At 41.8% G+C, this 20,165-nt stretch overlaps 1 protein-coding gene across 1 annotated transcript in view; it reads right to left on the bottom strand.

Annotated features, from left to right (window-relative positions):
- The window catches only part of itgb5 (integrin, beta 5), a 57,549-nt gene that overhangs the window by 20,008 nt on the left and 17,376 nt on the right, over positions 1–20,165 (bottom strand). Inside the window, exons 10-11 of the mRNA XM_037789318.1 lie at positions 15,491–15,665; positions 13,545–13,799 (exon numbers count right to left, since the gene is read on the bottom strand). Coding sequence (XP_037645246.1) covers positions 13,545–13,799; positions 15,491–15,665 — 430 coding nt within the window. The remainder of the gene's footprint in view (positions 1–13,544; positions 13,800–15,490; positions 15,666–20,165) is intronic.

Below are 20,165 nucleotides of genomic sequence, written 5' to 3'. Positions count from 1 at the left end.
AACCGGCAGATCAGGTTGTTGAACTTGTGATATTTCTTGTAGTATTCCTGTCTTGGGCTGTGTATTGGCAAAAATCTGGCGAGAAGATACGTATCATGATACAGGGGTTACGATTCAATATAATGCAATACTGTAAGCAAGGTCATATATTGCATATATTAAAATCTAACTTTAAGAAAACTGTCTGAATAAAAAAACTAGAATTACCGCCTCGTGGTTGTCCAGTTGCAGTTTACATCCACGTCTGTCCAAAATGTCATCACAACATCCTGTTAGACATTTGTGTAAAATTGTCATAATTAGCATAAGGAATTATTAAGTTATGGCCAAAAAACATGTTTTGTGAAGTCACAGTGACCTTGACCTTTGACCACCAAAATCTAATCTCTACTATTACTACTACTCTAGTTCATCCTTGAGTCCAAGTGGACGTTTTTGCCAAATTTGAAGAAATTTGCTTAAAGGGGCTATATGTAAAAATCAGAAATTGCTTGTTAACAGTTACACCTGAGGCCGTTATCATCATGTTGATTAACGATAGCAATATTAGCCAGATGAAACCACAATATCAGTTTATATTTCAAATGCTTGGCAATATTGTTAGCTTACCAAACTCCCATTTCTAACCAAACGTTAGCCATCGTTGCACACTGTGAGCCCTGTAAGCGTATGACGTCACATCCGTTGGATTTTCCCGGAAAAAAACGGCCCACATTCTTCACATTAAAAAGCTGATAGAGGAAACCCAGAAAGTTGTGGGAGGTCTAATTTTTTAAATTAGGTTACAACCAGATCACACATTAGTAAAAAAAAAAGATTAAAAAACATTTATAAGTGTTAAAACTTACATACAGTCCCTTTAAGGCGTTCCTGAGATATCACGAGAATGGGATTGACATGAGGTCGCAGTGACCCTTGACCACCAAAATCTAATCAGTTCATCATTGAGTCCAACTGGATGTTTGTGCCAAAAAAATGGCAAATTTCCTCCAGGCGATCCTGAGATATCACGTTCATTAAATCTTAAGGCAAATCATCTGAGGCAAAAGCAGACTCTTTAATTATTGTGCACAAATCTGTGGATGATGGAAAAAACGACTCCTTTGATATCAGCAAAAACAAAAAGTTAGTGAAAGAAAGAAGTTATTGACACCAGCCTGTGTGCTGTGGAGCTGGTGCCAGAAAGGGATTGGCTTAGCTTAGCATTAAGACTGGAAGCAGGAGGAAAGCGTTAGCTCACACCAAAGTTCAGAAAGATGCCGACGAGCACCTCTAAAGCTTAGCCACTGTTTCCAGCTTTGATGCTAAAGCTAAGCTCATCACCTCCTGGCTCACGCTCTATACTGAATACACACACATGAGAGCGCTGGGGATCAGAAACTCTATCCCATGAATGTCAAACTATTTCTTTAAGTCATCAAAAATGAGCTTTGAAAGTTACAAAGGCTGCATTATTCTCTTCCACTCATACTCACCCATTTAATACATCTTTTGAAAAAACAATTCCTAGCGCTACACTTCAACTCAAACTTCAATTTGGGACTCCTGTGATGTGTTTTCTATATGCTAAACCGTTTTTAGTTGATGTGTTCCCCTTTAAAAGGGCTGTAATATTACCACCCTATCTTTGTGTGTGTGTGTGTGTGTGTTTCCGTCAAACAGCTAAAAAATGTGGGCTATTAAAATGTGCAGGCCAAGACAAGCTCTCTCTTGTATGCTGAGACGAGCTGTTCGTCATCAGAAATAAACAGAGAGCCAATATATCTGCTCTGTAGGAGACGTGGGGGGTAAAAGCCTTCAAAAGAGAGAAACAGCTTCTTCTTTGTTGCGTTTGTGTGCCAGTAAAAGAAGAATAATGTCATCTACAAAATAAGCAGCCTGCAGACAAAGCTCACTAAAACTAAAACAACATGATCAGATTGGGCGGAATAACAGCTATCAGCAGCTCTGACGTGTGATAACATCACATGCTTGACAGACAACAGTCATTACCAGCTGTGAAAATAGTGTTTACTTCTAGATTCTCCTCAGTCTCCGAGTCATAGGACACCTAAACATCCATTGACGTTACTCACGGTGAGCAGGAGACAAAAGCCAATAAAAGAGGAATGACAGGAGGGCGACGTGGAGACACAATGATTATCTCTGTGACCTTGAGTTTCATAACTCGGAGGCAACCAGCTGTTTGTTAAATGCTGCGTCAGCATGTCATCTGTTGACACTCCACGTAGTGATGAGGGAAAATAATAGTTATCTCTTATACAGGAACACTGCAGGCTAAGCATTATGATTGTTTCATAATGTATACGGGGAGTTACACTACTTTTGTGTTGAATAGGCGGCACCGCAGAAATAGCAAACAAAGGAATAAAAGCAAATCTCCTCCCAGACGGCAAAGTCTCACCTTCTCTGCTAGCTAACCTCTGTTCCTCTGGTGTCTTTAACCTTGATGGGTTTTCAGCTATTAAAAGGCACTGTTTGTAAGTATCAGAAATTGCTTGTTAACAGCGACACCTGTGGCCGTTAAGTCAACGAAAGTCAGCGTCCTGTTGCTCGCGCTTGTGCTCGCTCTACATAAACATGAACGAGCATCGCTCAAAACAGTGAGGCGACACACGTCAGCTAAAACCACAATATCTCTCTATATTTCAGCTGCTTGGCAGTAATGTTAGCTGACCAGACGAAGGTCTCTCCATGAATCAATGCTGATCCTAGTGTTGGCTTTTCCTGCCTCAGCTTCCCGACCGCGGCCGGAGGGAACAGGGGAGACACCGGAGTTTTGGTCGGAGACGATAACGTTTCTCGCTGCAGAGGCCCGTCACTTCACAAGACACGGGAAACCTCTGTTGGTCTGGAGGAGCTGCAGCATTTATTTCTGCACAAACGTCCACTGTACATTCACTAGATATTCTCAGAGCTATTAACTCTCTGCAGTTTGAGAGACTCCGGCCCTGGAGACCAAAGCTACGGTCTCCCCCGCGTCCTCCGACCGCGGCCAACACTGTTTTGCAAGACGGGCTTCACTAGATATAACTTTGTGGTTTTGGTGCTTCCGTGTAGTTTGTGTTGGAATCTGAGTCTGAACAGCGTAGCCACACGCGAGCGTGCATGGGATACCGACCCGGATTGATTTATACGTGTAAGAAGTAACAAACAGTCCCTTTATTAATTAAAATACTCCCTGAAACCTCCTTTACAAAAAGCTGAATTCAGGAGCTCTCGTTTATTTATTTTCCCATCAGCATCCTGCTTCAACACGTAGCGTTGCATCGAACAACGAGCAGGCAGCTGAAACAATTACAGTCAGCTGTTTAGCTTTAAGGATCTAAATCCTGGGGACCTCTGGGGGCTCCTAATGCTGAAGAACCACCCAAGAGGCTGAGCTGGCCAAAAGCCCGACAGACTTCATAAAATGAAGCCCTGAAAACAGCTGCTGAGTCCACTAAATGAAACCCAAATACTTACAACACTTTTCACTTGACACATCTTTGTGTGCAGGTACACATATGTGGTGACTTTAGCTGTGAGGCTTGGCTCTGACTTGATATGGGATGTTTTCGTGGCTTCAGTGTCAAACTGGGGACAGCCGTGCACGTGTACAGCATCTGAGCTTTGCTAAAAAAAAAGAAGAAGAAGTGGTTTCTAATGTATAAAGGCATTTCCTGAACTTTCTACGTAGCCCAGAGCCCCATTATTTCAGATTCTAACCTCTTTTGTTGCTACTTTTAGCTTGTCAGATGAAGTCAGACTGAGACCTCAAACACACCACAACTCCAGTGCAAAGAAACACCTGCATGTTTCTAAGGATTTATGAGTCCACACAGAGTGGTAGGATCAGGGTGTGGCCTTGTAATCTGCAGTATTTCACCACCTGAGGTGTTCTTTGTCTGCAGCGGTCAAGTTCAGTCAAGTCTCAAAGACGGGAGGAGAGGAGAGGGAGGAGTCATCCGGTGTTTGTTTTACCGCGGGCCCTGAGGACTGACTGAGTATCAGGTGCTGCTCAGCTTTGTTCAGTCAGACACAGTACGTTTCACATAAAATACACCTAAAAGCTGAAGATGGGATTATTATATGCACAGATTTGTGAACTGAATACTTGCACAGAAAGCAAGAGGTGAAAATATTCATGATTAAAAACGCCTCTTTACTTCGGCGGCCCAAATTGTTCCCATTTTGCTGACACATTACATTCTCACATCAAAATGTCATCGATACGTTAAAGTGGCAGTAGGCAGTATATTTTTGGCATCATTGGGCAAAAAATCCCATATAACCTTTCAGCATATTGTAATCCAAGTGTTCTGAGAGAAAACTAGACTTCTGCACCTCCTCATGGCTCTGTTTTCAGGCTTTAGAAAATCTAGCCTGTGACGGGAGACTTTGACCAATTCATTGAGAAAGCGTTCCTATTGGCTGTGCTCCGGTCATGTGACACAAACTTTCTCATTTTATAGCTAAACCGTGCACTACAAGATGATTCTGAAAACATTTGAGGAGAAAAATAGACATTAACGTAACAGAATATTGACTCATGTTTGATCAGCGCTGCCTAGTTTGACCATTTGGTTGGAGTTCAGAGTGATTGACAGCCGGCTCTCATAGACGGTTGCTAGGCAGCAGACCTCAGATCAGCTGTTACCGCTTGTTTTCCTCTGGTAAGTGAAATCTTGCAGATGCCGTTAGGAGCACCGGAGGACACAGAGTTACATGATTGTACTACTGTCAGCATATAGCGACCGTTTTATAAAAATAACTTTTTTTAATCATATTTGCTCCAATCTCGTCTACTTCAGCTTGAAGCCATAATCATCACTGTCATATCATAGCTGAGAAATGACAATCTCACACACAGAAAAGATCAAGAGTGTGTGTGGTGAACTAAATTTCCACTACAGGTTACATGTACATTTTCCCCACATTTAACTTGCTTGTTGTGTAAAAACGGTAATTAAAAAGTAGCACACCATTCTCAGAGAGAGATTAATTTTTCATTTTACATGCCTGCCATATCCCCTTACGTATACCTGACAGCCCTTAAATTCATAATAAACATTTAAGAATGAATGTAATTTACATTAATGATTAAGGGTGAGTATTATTTTTCAGTAGTAATGAGTCTGGTGTTGCCAGTGATCTTTTGACTGCCTGGGTGGCTTTCAGCCAAACGTTAACGAACACCAGACTCACTAATTGCTGCATGTTCAAGTAATGAGACATAAAACACTGATGTGAACCACAGCCACTGAAGCAAACACACTTTACAGACTCCGTGATGCAGGAGGAGAGACCCCAGACTCTCCTCCTACTGAAAACAGCAGCACACACACAACTAGGCTCAACTGGCCGATCTCACGACTTGCTTCTTCTCAAGTTCATGGTTTAATGTCTGTTTGCAACATGTTTCAAAATACCATTCGGAACTAATTTCATAGTTCAACCTCCATAATAAACAAGCTACAAAATACCAGAGCTGCCACAGTGAAAAAACTGCAACAGTGGATGGAACAAACAAGACACTTACTGACTCTGATGAGAACAAAACAAGATACTTTTATGGTAAGAGATTATCTAGTTCAGATGACAATGGGATCTCAGACTGCACAACAATGATGACAAAACAAGCGTCCCTAAAAAGACACAATACAACATCTTGGTTAAACCCCTGAGACTCGTGATCGCGACCGACTTTACTGTCTATCAGAGGCTGTAGCAACTAGCTTGTCGGGAAATAACGCTCCAAATTTAGGCTGAATTTCAGCGAGGAAAAACTGTCATGGCCATTTTTAAAGGGCTCCCTTGACCTCTGACCTCAAGATATGTGAATGAAAATTGGTTTTATGGGTACCCACGAGTCTCCCCTTTACAGACACGCCCACTTTATGATAATCACATGCAGTTTGGGGCAAAAAAACATGCAGTTTTTTTAATGCAGTATAAATGTATTATTTTCGCCTATTCTAAAATGGTGTATTTGAATATTTCTGCATACTGGGGTCCATAAACAGTCTTGAATTACATAAATTGGGTATCACTGTAAAGCTGAGACTCTTGTGAATCCAATGAGCCCAACTGTATTCATGTGTGATGATGTTAGTCCCCATAGTAGCCATTTCGTTGTAGTTACCTTTCATTGATTTAACCTCATTGTATAAAATGACTTGTGGTGACCTCTAGGATAATCACAGCCTCATGAAACTTTACAACCACAAACTAGAGACCTAGAGCATTCAGAGGATGGATGGCTTTCCTAGCTAGATTGACAATAAGGGGGTTTCTGAGCAGTTTACACAACAGAAGTGCTCGTCATCCAATCGTCAAAAAATGCAATTCTTGCAGAAATCTCAAAATGTCAAAAGATTTTGATACCAAATCCCAGCATGGCTTTTACTATGGTGTTCCTCAAGGTCTTGGTGTCTTAATGTGGTAATTTGGAGGGATTATTGATCACTTTTATCAATTATCGAGTAATAAAAAATGTTTACAAATCTGTGTAACAAATGGTATCAACCCAAAAATTGCTGCAACAACCTATGAGACATAATAGAGCATGGGAATGGCCATCACATACTTCTATCATAATGTTCTAAACCTTTATACACTTTTACAATTAATTTCAATTAATCAATTCATTCATTCGTGTTTATTTCTGACGAGAAGAACTTGACACACAGTGCTGAGCTGCATCTCAAATGAATCTTCAGGGTCACAGCTTTTAGATGATGTACACCATTTATATGTGACATCTACTGTTGACCTGCTATCGCCCCCTAAAGACCCCTTGTACAAAAGACAAAAACTGGTCTTGTGGGTTAATGACTACAGTTCTGGGCTGAAGCTGCAAGTATTTTCTAAATGGTAAAAGTAACTTTCAGGAGTATTACCTGTGTTTTATCATGTCTTTGCTGCGGATAGCATAACACGTTGAACCTCTCTATTCCACCTGCACTGTCCCTTCCAGTCAGACTGGACTGTTTTAAATCTAAAGCTAATAAAAGTTCATCTCTTGTTTTTAGCTGACGAGTCCTTCAACGAAACAAACAGACCAATTAAACATAAAAAGGCACTTTGGGCCTGAAGAGAAGTGAAGCACAGTTCCAGTAATGAGTCGGCACGAACACGAATAAACACACATGTTCCCATTTAAGGAGACACTGGTGTACATGCATGCACACACACACACACATACATACACCCACAGCTCTGGGACAGCACTGTTATTTATGGGGTAAAAGAGGGTTTGCGCAAGTCTGGAAATAAAGCCATGCTATTTCTGGCAACAGGAGACTGCTGAGCGCTGAGATCATTATTTAGAACCAGCTGCAGAGTCTGCAGAGGAGATGTGGGTCAGGGGGGCAGGAGGACCAGGAAGTCAAGACTTACTGAAGTCTCGTTACAAACAAACAGGAGAGAAGAGACCGAACAACAAAGCTGTCCTCGACCAGAGAAATTCTTAGTCGACTAACACTCGTACGATTTTGTCGACTAATCAGTTAGTTAATTGAATCGACAGATCTGTGAAACTGAGTTTCTCCACAAAGAATCACACAAAAGCACCACTTAAAATCTGATGTTTACCAGAGATGTGCTCTTAAGTTACTTGGAAATTAGTCATTCAGCATGAGAAAAGCATAAAAAACTAAGTTAACCAAGACCAGAACGCCTGACTAAGAGGGGGCAGTCTTACCAAACAACATAGGCCTTTTAAGGGTGATAATGACCTCAGTGCTAAACAAACACTTAACATAAGCAAACATTTTTGGCGATGACCCCTTAAATTTGGTTGTGAAAAGAAGTATATCCTACAGTTGAACAATAAACAAATGTCCCACGTCTTTATGTACACTGAAAGAGAGATTATGAACATCTGAAATCATCATTTAAAATAGATTTAATGTAAGATAAGGGTCAAATATACTTAAAATTCCTCCATTAAAACTTTGTGTTGTGCAGCACATACTGGTACATCTGTAAAAAGTCAGACCTGGCTGATAATTAGTCGGTAAATAATACATCAGTCAGACTCTAAAAGAGAGCTGGTGACTCATCCGTGCATGAGTAAGAGAAACATAATAGACACAAACAAATATTGGCGAGTAAATCAGCTCACACAAACACTCACAACATCACAGGGGTTTGAACCAGGTCGTTCACGACTACATTAACCAACCTTGACAGTGTGCATATATCACACGTCTGTCTGCATGTTGTTCACCTTGAAGCTACTCCTCAGAGAGCGTCGGGGCTCCACAGACACATACAGACATAAACACAAAGACAGATGGCAGCGTGGATACTGAGGATAAGATTACCAGAACATTCAGAGACAGACAGTCGTCCAACAGGTCATCTGAGCCCAGATACAGTACATCCTCCTCCCGGCTTCCTGCTCCCAACGACCTCTTCTACATCTACACCCTCTCTCTAATAATGTCTCAGAGTTGATTTTGTAAATAAATGTTATTACAATGATATTAAATTAGTTATTTTAGTTAATTGCAACATTGTGCTTGTTTAAAAATGTCTTATGCCGGCATCAGACTACACTATATTTTTGTCTTTGACGATGGTCACCATGTCAGATCTAACGATCACAGTGCCATAAACTCTTGCAGTGTCTTGGTCGGGTGACTGGCAAGACTACACTAATGACCACGACTGATCATGGCACGTCGTATTCCACGATCATGTGCGAGTTCAGACGTCATCGGGGAAGTGGTTGAAGCAACTGTCAATCATGGCGACAGAAGCGTTGTGTGTGATGCTGGCGGTCTTGTGTTGCGAAAAGAAAGAAAAAACAGTTGTGGATGCGCTCCTTGGGTGGCACAGAGAGGACGGTATGGGCTGTCGATACTTCAGTCAGTTTCGTTGTCCCACCTGACAGCAGCAAACTCGACATCCCTCCTCCTTTTAGCCATGTTTGTTTATTACCAAGTGACCTGACTGCGATTGCGCGCTGGAGAGAGCACCTGATTGGTCAACGCAAAGGAACATGTCGTTGGAGATGTCACACTAGGTGTGTCAAGACAAAAAAATTCTGACAGGCTAGACTTTTCCTCGGGCTGTCGTGGGGCGTCTCAGACGTGGCGTCGGTTGTCGTGTACTATGACACACTACACGAGATAAGAGGATTGATTTTCGCACACGACACTCATTTATCGTTATTTAACCAGGCATTATTAAGCGTTCGGTTGTACTTAGCTCCACCCTCTTCTGTCACTTCTGGTTGCAAAAAAACCAAGATGGTGACGGCCAAAATGCTGAGCTCATGGCTTCAAAACGGCAGTACACAAACCGATGGGGTGTCGTCACGGTGACTACGTCCACTTCTTATACACAGTCCATGTTCAGGAGGCTAACAGCATTTCAAACACTGATTTGATGCACTAAGCAGTTTCACTAAAAGCATGACCTTGAACTCAATCTCAGTTAGACATTGCACAACACAGTGTAAACCTCACACAGATCTACAAACACAACAAATAAGTCTATTATCTATTCATCAGCCTAAAAAAGTGAGTTTATGTAAGCTGCCAGAGAGACATCTTATCACAGCCGAGCATCACAAAAACAAGTTTCAGTAAGATGGAGTCACAGCTATCGTAGCAAGTTCTATTATTTCACTGAGAAGAAGAGAAGAAAAGAAAGCGAGTAAATATAAAATGTCGCCATTATTTTTGGCTGCATTTTTTCCACCTAACAAGCACTTTGCTGGGTCTCGCAGAGAAGCTCCCGGTACACCAGAATAAAACTCACAATAAAAAGCACACTGGGGAGCTGTGGGTTTTAGTGGTTTTGGCTGGTTCGGCTGCCTCGTGTCACCACAGCGCGTACACGCCCATTTAATGCGTGTACACACACACACACACACACAATCACAGCTGGACCCAGCAGCCAGTCAGCCCAGCAGGTGTGAGCCACAGCTGGGTGTGGAGCGCTGCCGGTGTCCTCCCATTCAACTCTGAGTGGATAACCAGCAGAGCACTGGTGGTTTACTACAACTTATCGGGAGTAGAAGAAAATAATCGGTGTCATAACCCAATTAAATAATCCCCCTCCCAAAAAAGAGAAAGTAGTTTGTCAAAACAGTCTCAACTCGAGGCCCACTTACTAGATTTTTCCTCAAGCATAACTGACCACAAACTCCATCCACTAATGAAGAGTCTGGAAAAAACTAGCGAGTGAACTTTGAGTTGGTATTGTTTTGTCAAACTTTTATTTCCACGGTCAAAAAAATATTTTTAACTTTTAAGCCAACACAGACGAGAAGTCCTAAAAATTATTGCTTGTACGTCAGCAGATCCATCTCCAACTGAGAGGACTCTATCCACTGATGAAGACCTTGTGATACAGCTGAGGTTTTATCAGACTAGATTCTTTGATTTAGAAAAAACAAATGTGACCAGTTTGCCATCTCATATCATTTCCTCTCCACAAAGGATGACATTCAAACTGAAGCAAAGTCAAATATAGTCTTGCTGAGGGAGACGAAGGAGGAGGAGGAGGAGGAGGAGGAGGAGGAGGAGGAGGCACCAAAGATAAACACAGGCTGGGAGATAACAGAGGAGCTCAACGTGCTGACAGAATGACAATATGAGAGATAAGCAGAAACAACATTTCACTGAAAAACATAAACAGTGTGTTGACGTGCACCGAGGGGAAGAAGAAAATACCACTCTGACAAGATGAAGAGATGAAGTTGATTTGTGTGTGAGCATTTTAAAAACACAGACTATATTTCAACTTCAGTTGTCACATATTGGCAATAAATTGAACCGCCAGGAAAACAGAACAATACTGAGAGTCAAGATTTTCATTCTCATTAATCAAGTATGACAAATTGATTATTTTATTTTAGAGTAGGGCTGGGCAAAAATCAAATATCACAATATTTTTGATCAAATACCTCAATATTGATATTGTAAGGCTGACTATTGGTGCTTTCAAAAAATGTTAAACTTTGAGATTTTTGATAAATAATCATCAGTAATGTGGATATAATGACTAGGTGGGTAAAGGGAAATAATAAAACAGTCTGGTAAGTTCAGAAAATCACATCACTTTACTGTAATGCAGCCTTAACATCCAGGAAAAGAGAACACATATGCCATATCACAATATCCAAAATCTAAGACCATATCTGGTCTCATATCACGATATCGATATATTATCGATTAGGGCTGTCAAAGTCACTAATTTCTTTAACGCATTAATGCAACTTGCGATTTTTAGGTTGTAGAGGGCTCAGTTTTAAAGCTAGAGTGAAGATACTGCTATCATGAGAAACTAGAAGACCTAAGGGATGCATTGGTATATGTGATTCTAGCCTTTCGCAAAGGACGTTAAATAACGCTCCAAACTTGGCCTAAATTTTGTCGAGGAAAATCTGGCATGGCCATTTTCAAAGGGGTCCCTTGACCTCTGACCTCAAGATATGTGAATGAAAATGGGTTCTCTGGGTACCCACGAGTCTCCCCTTTACAGACATGCCCATTTTATGATAATCACATGCAGTTTGGGGCAAGTCATAGTCAAGTCAGCACACTGACACACTGACAGCTGTTGTTGCCTGTTGGGCTGCAGTTTGCCCTGTTATGATTTGAGCATATTGTTTTATGCTAAATGCAGTACCTGTGAGGGTTTCTGGACAATATTTGTCATTGTTTTTTGTTGTTAATTGATTTCAGTAATAAATATATACATACATTTGCATAAAGCAGCATATTTGCCCACTCCCATGTTGATAAGAGTAGTAAATATTTGACAAATCTCCCTTTAAGGTACATTTTGAACAGATAAAAAAAATTGTGATTAATTGCGATTACATATTTTAACCGATTGACAGCCCTAATATTGATATATTGCCCAGCCCTAGTTTAGAGGTTTTTATTCTTCATACCAGTGCAACTCATGTTGTCAAGACAGGAATACCACAAGAAATATCACAAGTTCAACAACCCGATCTGTCGGTTTAACCGGCTCGCTCTCTAAACCAGCATTTCAGATTCACAGGCTGATAGCTACACCTCAGTGAGCTTCATGGGAAAACTACTTTCAGACATTCAAGGAGACGAAGAGAGGAGTGATTTAAAAAGAAAAAAAACACACTGAGGACACCATGCCAGCTGATTTCCTCTTTAATAAAACTTGCAGCGCCTTCAGGCAGTTTATCAGTCTGAACACTCCAGATTTTCCCAGACATAAGATGGTGGAGCACAATACTATTTACAAGATATTCTCGCTTGCTAAGGGGCTAGAAACAGACCTTAATAGTATTTCCTGTGGGGTTTTTAGAAACACGCGAACACAGAGTCGTTTTTACAGCGTGCCTTAGACACTCCACAATAATTAAGTGAGCGATTCGGAGGAAAGTGTGGAGGAGGCGTAGCATTTGGTATCATTAGGAACTCATTATGGCTCCACACCACGCTGAGAAAGGAGGAGACAAGAGAAGGTAGTGGACTGTTAAGTTTTAATGACTGCTTATGGATGATCGGCACAAACAAACAGCCATTCTGCGTCTGTGCGTTCAGTGTGTCCGGCCGCGCTGCTGACTAAACGAAAGACTTCTGTTTCTGCTGGGTATAGATAAATAGAGGCAGGCATTGTGTTATTAGGGGATCGCGCCAAAGCTGGCCTCACCACCACAAAGCGCTCTCTGTGGTTTCACAGGAACAGCCGTTGGCTTGGGGATGAGCCAGCGGGCCTCCCCTCCAGCCAGGAGGTTGCAGAGTCTTGGACCCGATGTTCTGGGAACACAACAGTGAGCAGATACACGGAGCCAAACCTGGCTCTTCATACCGAGTCTCTTTGGGCATCAGAGTGAAGCAGGGACGGCTCAGAGAGAGGAAGAGGATTTGAGCACATGGATCTCTGATTAACAGAGCATAGGTATGCCTCAGGATGGCAACATGGAGATAATTAAAGGCCACGGTGCTTCAGCTCAAAGCTTTGAGAGTCACTACAATCTCAACGTTGGTGGTTTTTCATTTGTCATACATATTGCGTTAAATCTGTCTCATTCTGTATTTACTTCAATCTCTTTTCCAGCAAACAAAAGCAAAGTCTCTCCAGCTCTCTCAGGTCCTCGATCACTCCAAGACAAGTATCAAACCAAAACAAGCCCTCTGAGGCCAACACGGAAAAACAAAAACACGAGCTGAACATCTGAAGAAGTACTACTACAGCTGCTTCTCTGAGCTTCTTTCGGGAGCGAAGCCAGCAGCTCTGCAGGTGACTGTTTCAGCTCGCTGTGAAAATAAAAGCTGGGTTTGGTTACAGTTGGAGTCAGGAGAGGGCCAAACCACCGAGACACACCCAGAGCAGGTATGGGAACGTGACTCAACATTGTGAAAGTGCATTCATTTTAATTATAACCCACAAACAGTAGCAGATCTAAAGCGTTTACAACGATGTCAGAGCTTGTATTCACATTAAGTTAATTACCCAGGGAGGTGCAGTGTCTGAACAGCTGTAGTTCAAACCATCATAAGCACAAATACACAACCTCAGTGGAAATGTAGACAATCTGTGGGTGATGTTCCTACCTGAGCAGAGGATGCCTTTGTGTCGGGCGCAGGAGAAGTCGTCACACTCGCAGTAGCTGCCGTAAATCTTGCCAAACTCCGACTCGAAGCACAGGCACTGGTTGCAGCTGCACTCCCCTCGCCCGCTGCAGATCTGCTTGCCTTCGGCTTCCCGGCAGGCGCTCAGGTATATGCTACTGGCCTCGCCCTCCTGGCACTCGCAGCGGGCGCCCAGGTAGCCCGGCTCGCAGCGACAAGTCCCACAGTTATAGGTACCTGCAAGGGGGCGAGAGTTACTTTATTCTACTGACTGATGATTAGATGCATTGCTTTCATGTCCCTTTATACCTCTTAATGTATTCTGCAGGATTATTCAGCTACACCTGTATGGTTTTGGTGTTGCCCACTTACACTTGTTTTTAACTTTCCCAGTTAGTCATTTAAGGCACTCACTACATCTAAAATGTGTACAGAAATATGAAATTATTTTCCTGCATAAAAAATGGGATATTAAAAGGTATAATATGCACGAATTTCCTAAAAAGCAAAGTATAGACTCATACAAAAATCTTCCCTCTCAATCGTCACTTCCGACCACTAGAAGTGTGTGGTGGTGGTGTATGTTTCTGCAGAGACCCTGCAGCCCTCTCCCTGTATTTTATCTTTTCTTCTTCTTTTGCTGTGTTCGGGACTTTTCTGGGCGTCAGTAAGGATATGCAGCCCGCTCAGGTCCTCAAATACCACTGCTTTGTCACGCCCCTCGCCGTCTGATACCGAGTCACAAGTCCCCCTTTAGCTCTGTCAGATAAAAAGCGGTCGTATTTGGTGGATGAGAACGAGTTTCTTACATCTCTGTGAGTTTCCACTTTTCCTCTGTCTCTCCTCTGCTGTGTGCAGAGTGTCAGTAGTTGGACCGAGAGCAGCACTGAACCACAGCGGACAGGATGAAGCCTGTCCTTCGGCTGCATTAATTCAAAATCTTGCAATGCGGCACCTTCCCGCAGGGTTGTGCAGAGGTGTGGGTGTGTTTATTTGTGCTTTAGAACGCAACTGCCGTGAAACAATCTGTGATTCACTGCTTTGTTCTCACCAACGGCTCTCTCTCTCTTCATTCACTCTCTCGCTAGGAGCTATAGAGTTTATAGGAGGGGACAACTTTGAATGCCGTGTGTTTACAAACAGCATCCGACAACTGTTAACTGATATAACTCTATACCTACTGTGTTTCAATGTCTCAATATAAAGCTCAAGTTTAAAAATATAGTTAAGAGTATAATTTTGGCTTTTACGGCCATTATCATTACCTCAGCAGCAACAACAACCACAAGTAAGAGCCTCTCCATAATCATGCTGAAGAAAGGAGTCAATTTATGGGGTAAAAGTAGGAGTTTTCCAGAGTTACTGGAGTCAAAGTAGCAGGTCTGACATCACTGATTGAGGTGTTCAACTTCATCCTACAGGAAGCTACACAGCAGCATTTTTCTGTCCTGTGTGATTAACAAGGCTCGTGGTTTTACAGGAGCTGGTTTTCACATGGATGTTTATGTCCCCAAAATTGTTGCGTTTCCAGCTGCAATAAGATGTTGAACTCTGCAGTTTAATCAATATTAAACAACGCGCTCAGGCGAGAGAAAAAAAGAGAGAAAATTGAAGACAAAAAAAAAACGAGCTGCTAATTATGCACCAAAGTCTTTCAAAGTTTGTAAAATAACAAAACGAATGAATGATAATGAAATGAATTGTAAACTGCAACGTTTTTTGCTTGTAATCAGTTCATCCTTGAGTCCAAGTGGACGTTTGTACCAAATTAGAAGAAATTCCTTATAGGCGTTCCTGAAATATCACGTTCACGAGAATGGTACGGGCGTACAAACGAACATACGTAAAGACGGACGCACAACCCGAAAACATAATGCCTCAGCTGTCGCCGGCATGGTTGCATAAAAATGTAATGTGAGATGAAGTACCTATGGAGCTGCAGATGCTGCTGTTGGTTTGTGCCTTCCGGCTGCAGCCGCAGTCACACTGGTAATTCACAGCCACCTCCAGACGGTCTTTGAACCCCACCGGCTTGATGGTGAAGCTCTGGTCGGCGCCGTGGGGAGGGCAGCTCCTCGCCTCCACGCTCACGTTGAACGACACCTACAAAGAGGAAAAAAAGAAAGGTGGTGTAATTAGACAGAAAATGTACAAACACTGGCACTGATGGAGAAAGGATAGCGACTTCCTGTTAGTGGAAGGAGACGGGTTCAAGTCAAGTTCAGATGAGTTGAGAGATAAAAGAGTTTTAAACATCTATTCAGCCGACATACAAATACTTGGCAGCTGCCAGCTAGCCTGTGGACGTGAATTAAACATGACCCTGTGTTGTTATGTTTACACCAGTGGGCTCATTTCACTAGTTTACAGTGTGCAGCTGATATGGGACATGACACATTAGACCTACACCCTTCTGATTGCTCTGAGGAAGGAAGAAGAAACCCAACCCCGGCTGCTTCTTCTCTGTTCCAACATGAGCGTGGTCGTCTGGTATTTTTCCTCATATTCACTCAATCACGGCAGCCATCATCTGTTCAATGGAGAGCCCTTTACTTTAACTGATGAAATCATGCTGCTACAAATTTGAACAGAGACCGCAGAAATAATGCAACGTTTCATCTAAACACCACATAGAAGAATACCGCAGAGTGGCTCTGTACTCCAGCTCATTGGATCTGAAATAAAACACTGACATGCACATTAATATTCCACTACTATTCCGATTATAACAGTCTATTCTGTTTGGATATTCTGAATTAGGTCTTATTATTCTAAATGGAGCATTTTCCCATTAAGACATGTGAGATATGCTGATATTATTCAGGTTCTAGGAGCATTCTTTGGACATGTATACAGCACAATCAGGATTTTTACTGCAGTTTGCGACACACTTGCCTGTTTACGTCCAGCTCTGTGTGTTTGTACACAAAACAACTAGCCGACAGTTTGCAGAGAAGCATGCCCAAAAGAAAAGCCCATATTTCCGGTCGGAAGGAGAAACAGACCTACTTTTAAACATTATGAAAGACTTGGATATCAACAGGTTTTTGGATATGAGCAAATATCACAACGCCGACCTTTTCAAGAAGGTGGTTGAAGGAATGAAAGAGGGAGGCTGTGTTTGCACGGTCCAACAAGTCCACCACCGGTTATCGGAGTATGCACGGCTGCATGTAAACAGTAATATTAGTGGAATATTTATGTTCATTAGCCATATAAAAAGCTTTAATGTTTTTTTTGGAATAGGCAAAAAACAGAATATTTTGTGCATGTGAACGTCGTCGTCACTGATGGTGAAGTTAACAGGCCACATTACTACTTCACAAAGCTGTAGAGCGAGTGAGGGGTAAGGTTGCATAATCTCATCTATTTTGGTTCAGAGATCAAAACTGTTACAGAAGGGAGGCAATAATCTCTCCTTTGAAGCTCTGACTAGAATCACTTGACCCTTGGAATGTAAACTGAAGTCTTGCACCAAAAGTAAATACTCCACCCCTGCAGCAACCTGCTGTTCCTGGCAGGAACATCTAAGTGTTTGGATCTGGATCTCCTGAGTAAAGGGCAAATATGTCACAACCTGGGCAAGGCCTGTCCCGCTCCATATGTGTTGGACAAACAAACACAGCCTTCCTCTGCCTAGATTTGGGCTGTACCCTTTATAAACTACTGTAATTAATTCAAGAAATATCACAATGTAAATGCATCACATGAACTGAAAAGTGCAAGAATAATAAACTCCACTGTTACAAGCTATTTAAAGTGACCGTAACAGACCATTTCCACAGATTATGACGTATAAAGAGACGTTAACCTAATAATAATGTAGGCCTGTTGTCGATCATGTATCAATGTAAAACATCTCAACTCATACTGTAAACTCTGGTATCATGAACCTTGTTTGATCTCCATCAATCTTCAATTTTAAGACTTAACACAGACACTGAATGCACCATTAGTCTACGCAACAAAACCCAGCAGCAGAATTCATCAACAACATCTCCAACTCTGAACCTCAATGCCCTCCATTGTCTTCTTCAAAAGCCAGAGCGCTGATTATTTCAACTGGATATTTTATCATGCAAAAATACACACCAGTAGAGCTGTAACAATTAATCGATTAGTTGTCAACTATTAAATTAATCAGCACTATTTTGATAATCAATTAATCGGTTTGAGTAATATTTTAAGTCACAATTCTCCGATTCCAGCTTCTTAAGTGTGAATATTTTCTGGTTTCTTTACTCCTCTATGACAGTAAACTGAATATATTTGAGTTGTGGACAAAACAACACATTTGAGGACGTCATCTTGAGCTTTGGGAAACACTGATCGACATTTTCCACCATTTTCTGACATTTCATAGACCGAACAACTAATCGATTAATCAAGAAAATAATTGACAGATTAATAAAAAAGTTAGTTGCAGCCTTTCACACCAGTACGAATGAGCATGCATGAATCTATCAGTATCAGGGGACAGGGGATTGAAATGGAGCATGTATTTTACTTCAGTCCAGCATACAACACAAGCCGATTCAGGATAGAGGAAGTGCCTACGTCACACGTTGCCTGGATTCCCCCTCCACTTCAGCGCGGGAAGCTTAACAAGTTAACGAAGGACAATTAGATTTACTGTAAATGTGAGTCGCGAGGAGCCCAGTTCGCCCCAATCATGTGGCTGGTTGGGACACATGTGAGGTTGCGAAAACATGGGAGGAAGTAGTTGTAGCAGTAGAGGATATCAGAGGGGGGATGGGGGACGAAAGAGTGAAGAGATGATACATTGAGACTAAAGTCATTGAGAAAATGCCTCAACTCTCAGGAGAGATGTGGGAATCAGATCAGGGACGGATATGAAACAGTGTGTTAGGTTGTACTATGGTATGGATCGAGAGGTGGGATAACTGACATGTAGACGGGACAATAACATAGTTGTTAACAGTCCAATAGAAACATTGACCATTGTATCTCAAAAAGACTTTTGCTGCATCCAAAATCACATACTATGCACTACATACCCAATATGTGTACTATCATTCAACATACTTTTCTGTGAATAAACAGTAGTATGGATCTTTTCGGACGCACTGAGCAGTAATTTACGCCGTCGCTTCCCGAGAGTCTCCTCGCCGGTTGGAGACATGTAACCATTAGGGCTGTGTATTGGCAAGAATCTAGCGATACGATACCTATCATGATACGTGGGTAACGATTCATTACAGTACTGTAAGCCAGGCGATATAATGCGATTTTTATAAATTTTAAATTGTTTTTGCCCATGTGATTATCATAAAGTGGGCATGTCTGTAAAGGAGTGTAACTTTGGATCGTTATTAAACCTCCTTCGCAACGACCTAGCGTGGTAATACCAATGGAATCCTTAAGTTCACATGATACTAGTATCTTCACTCGAGCTTTAAAACCACTACACCCTCTGACAGATTGAACAGATACGAGCCAAAATTATACTCCAAGCATATTTCAATCAATACTGCATGGTGGTGCAGTGGTTAGCACTTGCGCCTCACAGCAAGAGGGTCGCAGGTTCAAATCCGGTTAGCGTGGGTTTTCTCCGGGTTCTCCAGCTTCCTCCCACAGACCTAAGACATGCAGGTTAGGTTAATTGTTGACTCTAAATTGCCCGTAGGTGTGAACGTGAATGCTTGTCTGTCTCTATGTGTCAGCCCTGCGATAGGCTGGCGACCTGTCCAGGGCGTACCCACCCTTCGCCCAATGGTCGACTCCAACCCCTTCGCGACCCCTAACGGGATAAGCGGTTGCAGATGATGGACAACATAATATTGCGACACTCATGTGCATCGATATTTTCTTACACCCCTAGTTACCATGGTAATGGAAATGTGGTGAGCTGGCCCCAAAAGCACTCACTTCCCCTTTCCTATAGAAACTGTGTATATTTGTTTTCACACCTGTCTTGCAGACCGGTTTAGACTAGTTTCTGTAGCCTGAATGTTCTTGCACGTACGCTTCCCTTCTTGTAAGCTAAGTAACCGCATCCTGCTTTGTTTGGCTATTTATGCCGCCGTAGTGTCCACTGATTGCATACTGTAATATTATGCAATTTGCGTACTGTTGGTTTTGGATGATGGAATTCTTATCCCACTTCTCGGCATTTTGCATTTACTTATTTACTGTGGTATATATTGTATGTGTCTGATGCATATATTTTTACATATTTCTAATTTCTTATTCTAACTTTTATTTATTATTTATATTTCTCTACATATATTGTGTTATATATTGTAGCATTATGTACATAACTTACATGTTACAAACTCCTTTATTTCTGAGAGCTGAACTGTAACGTCCCAATTTCCCCCTGGGATTAAAAAAATATTTCTTATGTCTGCCTGAAATTCAATTAACTGGCAGAAAATCCATGAAAAAGATCAAACGAAACAACATATAATCAAATTAAAATGCTTTTGGTTTGTTCGGACAAAAAAAAAAAATCTGTGTCTTTTTTTAAAAACGGACCATTGGTATGTTAGCGCGGACGTGGTTTCATTCATATGCATGAGCCCTATTCAGCGTTCATACATTTCTGCAGTGTTAACAGTGAAAAGGACGCCGGCTTAACTA

This window comes from Sebastes umbrosus, chromosome 13 (assembly GCF_015220745.1).
Source record: "Sebastes umbrosus isolate fSebUmb1 chromosome 13, fSebUmb1.pri, whole genome shotgun sequence".
Lineage (NCBI taxonomy): Eukaryota > Metazoa > Chordata > Actinopteri > Perciformes > Sebastidae > Sebastes > Sebastes umbrosus.
This window is presented reverse-complemented; position numbering and strand designations above follow the sequence as displayed.